The 6,070-nt window shown below is 41.2% G+C and overlaps 1 protein-coding gene across 3 annotated transcripts in view; it reads right to left on the bottom strand.

The window, feature by feature from the left end:
* The window catches only part of LOC135561380 (E3 ubiquitin/ISG15 ligase TRIM25-like), a 426,185-nt gene extending 422,300 nt beyond the window's left edge, over window positions 1–3,885 (bottom strand). For 2 of the 3 annotated variants that reach the window (XM_065002878.1, XM_065002877.1), the window contains exons 1-2: window positions 3,198–3,885; window positions 2,671–2,766 (exon numbers count right to left, since the gene is read on the bottom strand). In XM_065002878.1, the coding sequence (XP_064858950.1) occupies window positions 2,671–2,766; window positions 3,198–3,794 (693 nt within the window). In that variant the 5' untranslated portion in view covers window positions 3,795–3,885. The remainder of the gene's footprint in view (window positions 1–2,670; window positions 2,767–3,197) is intronic. The other variant, XM_065002879.1, reaches the window with a different exon arrangement.
* Between the last annotated feature and the right edge of the window lie 2,185 nt (window positions 3,886–6,070).

The raw sequence follows: 6,070 nt of genomic DNA, 5'->3' as shown, positions 1-6,070 counted from the left end.
TCATGTATATATATATATTCTCCTCACATTACTGACAAAATAATCAAAATAATCAAATGTAATATTTTTTACCAAAAACTCTACATGGAAAGCAGAAAGCTGTGATCAATTAAATACAATGTTAACTAGATATTATCTGAGTCATTTATAGCCTGGCACAGATAGTAAAACTACATTAAATACAACGTTAACTAGATATTATCTGTGTCATTTCTAGCCTGGCACAGATAGTAAAACTACATTAAATACAACGTTAACTAGATATAATCTGTGTCATTTATAGCCTGGCACAGATAGTAAAACTACATTAAATACAACGTTAACTAGATATTATCTGTGTCATTTATAGCCTGGCACAGATAGTAAAACTACATTAAATACAACGTTAACTAGATATTATCTGTGTCATTTATAGCCTGGCACAGATAGTAAAACTACATTAAATACAACGTTAACTAGATATTATCTGTGTCATTTATAGCCTGGCACAAATAGTAAAACTACATTAAATACAACGTTAACTAGATATTATCTGTGTCATTTATAGCCTGGCACAGATAGTAAAACTACATTAAATACAACGTTAACTAGATATTATCTGTGTCATTTATAGCCTGGCACAGAGAGTAAAACTACATTAAATACAACGTTAACTAGATATTATCTGTGTCATTTATAGCCTGGCACAGATAGTAAAACTACATTAAATACAACGTTAACTAGATATTATCTGTGTCATTTATAGCCTGGCACAGATAGTAAAACTACATTAAATACAACGTTAACTAGATATTATCTGTGTCATTTATAGCCTGGCACAGATAGTAAAACTACATTAAATACAACGTTAACTAGATATTATCTGTGTCATTTATAGCCTGGCACAGATAGTAAAACTACATTAAATACAACGTTAACTAGATATTATCTGTGTCATTTATAGCCTGGCACAGATAGTAAAACTACATTAAATACAACGTTAACTAGATATTATCTGTGTCATTTATAGCCTGGCACAGATAGTAAAACTACATTAAATACAACGTTAACTAGATATTATCTGTGTCATTTATAGCCTGGCACAGATAGTAAAACTACATTAAATACAACGTTAACTAGATATTATCTGTGTCATTTATAGCCTGGCACAGATAGTAAAACTACTGTAGCGACCCGCACAGACAGCTGTGTGTTATGTGTTCGGCTAGTAGCTGGTTGTGTTGTACTTACCAGTTCCCAGTGTTCGCGGGGTCCGACATGCCAATCAACCTGCTATCTGCCAATCACAGGAATGCCTGGGATGTTCTGATGCCGGGCATCCTGGTGGTTGGCGGAGTGGCGTGGAGGGGGCGGGGCATTGGAAGTTAAGGTTCAGCCTTTGTTCTCTCTCTTCCGTCTGGGCTTCACAAGAGAAGGTCCCGATTGGCTTGTGGGGTATCTTTCATTTATTTGGCGTGAGCTAAGGCCAAACAGTAGCCGGTGTAAAGTTGCTAATAAACCGTCAATTCGTAACTCAATCCTCTGTCTGGACAATTGTTCCTTTATGATCTAGTCAGGTCATTACACTACATTAAATACAACGTTAACTAGATATCATCGCCACATAACTTATGTCGAATTTAAAAGACACCGTTACCGTTAGTAACGTCTGTTACACTGTAACTTACAGGCAGCCTCACATAAAAACCTATTGGTTAACAAAGCTTTGATTATGACCAAAGTCTATAGTAGTGAAAACTCTCTCTCTCTATTGTAACTTACCACACATTCACATCACTGCCTCGACATGAATGTGTCCTGTCAGAGCCGTTTCCTGGCCGTTAACTGTTAACAGGCTCGAGCCACAGCTTAACCAATGAGCTACAAGGAGGACTGACAGTCACGAGCGGTGCAGCAGCCTCTGCAGCAGCAGCCTCCCCCGGGTCCTAGTGCCCGCCCGGTAAGACGGATAAGATGCGATGGAACGGAGAGAAAATAAATCACAGAGAAAATATATTGACTGATGTATTGAATTGTTTAGGGAAGCTTTAGCTTTGGCTTTAATACATTCTGAAAATACTTGAAAACCAAAAGAGAAAAGAATAGTAGCTCTCCTCAGGAACAACAAAACCCTCACAGACCAACTTCTTCTTTTATGATATAATGGAGGTCCTCAAACCAACGTTAAAGGTGCATGGCGCCACCTACTGTGCTGGAGTGTGTTCAATCACGGTTTACACCACTCTAAATCCTCCTACCTAACTCAGTACTTCTGAGAAAATAAAAGAGTCCTACTAACTTCTAATAGACCCTCCCCCATCCCCCAAATCCCTTCCAAGTGTAATGTTTACTGTTCAATTCTGATTGTTAATTTCACTTTTGTTTATTGTCTATTTCACTTGCTTTGGCAATGTAAACATATATTTCCATGCCAATAAAGCCCTATGAATTTAATTCAATTGAGAGAGAGACAGTTCCATTTTAATGTATAGGGGACATGAGTCAGTCATGGTTACTCATGGTTATGTGATGAGGCAGCCTAGTCAGTTACATGAACCAGTCTATTCTCTGAAAGGGGTCCAGACAGCCTGATCCCTACAGTGGGGTCAGTGGGATTGAATAGGGGCCCCTCTCTCTCTCTGACTGGAGGAGAGAAGTGAAATTGTGTCTCCTCTGGTCAACAATACTCACCTTGAAAGACTCCACAGCCTGTTGGAGCTCCTTCAGCTCCTTCTCTCTCTCCTGGAATCTCTGCTGGACCTTCTGCTGACTCATCCCCAGCTGCCTCTGTGGAGAATCACTCTTCAATGAGCTATCAAGCTTTATTAGTCCAGTAGATCAATAGTATAGTAATGTGACATAGGACCCATAGAGAGGAAGGTCGACAATCCTGAGGAAGTCCCTTTACAATATTATATTATGTTGCTATGTGAATTATAGTTTTTATGGTAGGCCTTCATGTATCAAGGGCCTGAGACTGAACTTTGTACTCATAAAAGGCCATTCAGAATGATAATAGTGTTTGACATTAGAAAATGGTGATACATTTGTAGAATCTGGGTTAACATATCTATATACTCAAGGTTTGTGTTCATATTTGTGGATCCATTTCATATTGTATATAATATAATGATCTCATATTCAAACAGATTTAGTTCCTACTGTATCTTTAATTCTTTGTTTATCAGATAGCCACCAACAAGTTGTTCTGGTCTTACCTGTTTCTCAGTCCTCTCTGCTGCAGCTGACACTGTATCATGGCCTTTATGTTCATCCATTGTACACAGATAACAGATACACTGCTGATCGGTACGACAGTAAACCTCCAGCAGTTTGTCATGATGAGAGCAGATCTTCTCCTGTAGTTGTGCCGTGGCTTTGACCAGCTTGTGCTTCTTGAAAGCAGGAGATTCATAGTGAAGTTGGAGGTGAGTGTCACAGAAAGAGGCCAGACACGCCAGACAGGACATGAGGGCTTTCTGCTTTCTGGTCCCAGTGCAGACATCACACACCACATCTCCAGGTCCAGCATAGCACAGAGCAGGAGGGAGAGCAGCCTGGAGTCCTGTCTTCCTCAGTTTCTCCACCAGCTCAGCCAACATGTTATTTTTCCTCAGATTAGGCCTTGGAGTGAAAGTCTCTCTGCACTGAGGACAGCTATAGACCCCTTTCAGGACATCCTGATCCCAGCAGCCCTCAATACAGCTCCTACAGTAACTGTGTCCACAGGGAATAGCCACCGGCTCCTTCAGTAGATCCAGACAGACAGAACAACAGAACTGGTCCTGGTCCAGCAGAACTCCCTGTTGAGCCATTTGGACTTGTTGTTCACTGTCACACAGACAGACGACAGAGAGACTCCGATCAGTTTCGTTTCCTCAGAAGAGAGTTTGTGGGAGGGGGAGGGACTTCCTGGTTCTGCCAGCGGTGTGGGGTTAGAAAGGAGGGAGGGGTTAGAGGAATGGAGGAAGAGAGAGAGGAACTGCATGCAACAGCAAGAGGGAGACAAATAGTTTTGTTCCAAGGTTAGAGCCCTTAACATGGAACAAATGACATAATGAATCTTAAAATGTGAGTTGTTAGAATATATGAAGAGTAACAGTTTCTATGAAGTACGTGTGTATCATTATTTTAATGACCTTTATAATGCCTTATAATACACCTATGTGTTGTAATTAATCAATAAGGACTGAGGAGGTGTGGTATATAGTTAATATACAGTACCAGAGATAAGGACTGAGGAGGTGTGGTATATAGTTAATATACAGTACCACAGATAAGGACTGAGGAGGTGTGGTATATAGTTAATATACAGTACCACAGATAAGGACTGAGGAGGTGTGGTATATAGTTAATATACAGTACCACAGATAAAGACTGAGGAGGTGTGGTATATGGTTAATATACAGTACCACAGATAAGGACTGATGAGGTGTGGTATATAGTTAATATACAGTACCACAGATAAGGACTGAGGAGTTGTGGTATATATATATATATAGTTAATGTCTAGTAGATGTCTAGTCTCCTTTATGGCTCTAATCTGATAGTGGTAGTGGGGTGGTAGATGCATTTTCTCCCTTATGGCTCTAAACTAATAGTTATAGTGGGGTGGTAGATGCCTAGTCTCCTAATGGCTCTAATCTGATAGTGGTAGATGTCTAGACTCCCTTACGGCTCTAATCTGATAGTGGTAGTGGGGTGGTAGACACCTAGTCTCCTTATGGCTCTAATCTGATAGTGGTAGATGTCTAGACTCCCTTATGGCTCTAATCTGATTGTGGTAGTGGGGTGGTAGATGCCTAGTCTCCCTTATATGGCTCTAATCTGATGGTGGTAGATGCCTAGTCTCCCTTATGGCTCTAATCTGATAGTGGTAGATGTCTAGTCTCCTTTATGGCTCTAATCTGATAGTGGTAGTGGGGTGGTAGATGCATTTTCTCCCTTATGGCTCTAAACTGATAGTGGTAGATGTCTAGACTCCCTTACGGCTCTAATCTGATAGTGGTAGATGTATATGCCCCCCATATGGCTGTAATCTTATAGTGGTAGTGGGGTGGTAGACACCTAGTCTCCCTTTTGGCTCTAATCTGATAGTGGTAGTGGGGTGGTAGATGTCTAATCTCCCTTTTGGCTCTAATCTGATAGTGGTAGTGGGGTGGTAGATGTCTAGTCTCCCTAATGGCTCTAATCTGATGGTGGTAGATGTCTAGTCTCCCTTTTGGCTCTAATCTGATTGTGGAAGTGGGGTGGTAGATGCCTCGTTTCCCTTATGGCTCTAATCTGATTGTGGTAGTGGGGTGGTAGATGCATAATCTCCTTTATGGCTCTAATCTGATAGTGGTAGATGTCTAGACTCCCTTACGGCTCTAATCTGATAGTGGTAGATGTCTAGTCTCCCTTATGGCTGTAATCTGATAGTGGTAGTGGGGTGGTAGACACCTAGTCTCCCTTTTGGCTCTAATCTGATAGTGGTAGTGGGGTGGTAGATGTCTAGTCTCCCTTTTGGCTCTAATCTGATTGTGGAAGTGGGGTGGTAGACACCTAGTCTCCCTTTTGGCTCTAATCTGATAGTGGTAGTGGGGTGGTAGATGTCTAGTCTCCCTTTTGGCTCTAATCTGATAGTGGTAGTGGGGTGGTAGATGTCTAGTCTCCCTTTTGGCTCTAATCTGATAGTGGTAGTGGGGTGGTAGATGCATAATTTCCCGTATGGCTCTAATCTGATGGTGGTAGAAGTCTAGTCTCCCTTACGGCTCTAATCTGATAGTGGTAGATGTCTAGACTCCCTTATGTCTCTAATCTGGTAGTGGTAGATGCCTAGTATCCCTTATGGCTCTAATCTGATAGTGGTAGTGGGATGGTAGATGTTTAGTCTCCTTTATGGCTCTAATCTGGTAGTGGTAGATGTCTAGTATCCCTTACGGCTCTAATCTGATAGTGGTAGTGGGTTGGAAATTGTCTAGTCTCCCTTAGGGCTCTAGTATGGTAGTTGTAGATGTCTAGTCTTCCTTATGGCTCTAATCTGGTAGTGGTAGATGTCTAGTCTCCCTTATGGCACTAATCAGATAGTGGTAATGGGGTGGTGTCATCA

This window comes from Oncorhynchus nerka, linkage group LG17 (genome assembly GCF_034236695.1).
Source record: "Oncorhynchus nerka isolate Pitt River linkage group LG17, Oner_Uvic_2.0, whole genome shotgun sequence".
In the NCBI taxonomy this organism is placed as follows: domain Eukaryota; kingdom Metazoa; phylum Chordata; class Actinopteri; order Salmoniformes; family Salmonidae; genus Oncorhynchus; species Oncorhynchus nerka.
Note: the sequence above shows the minus strand (reverse complement) of the source record. Positions and strands in the feature narration are given on the sequence as shown.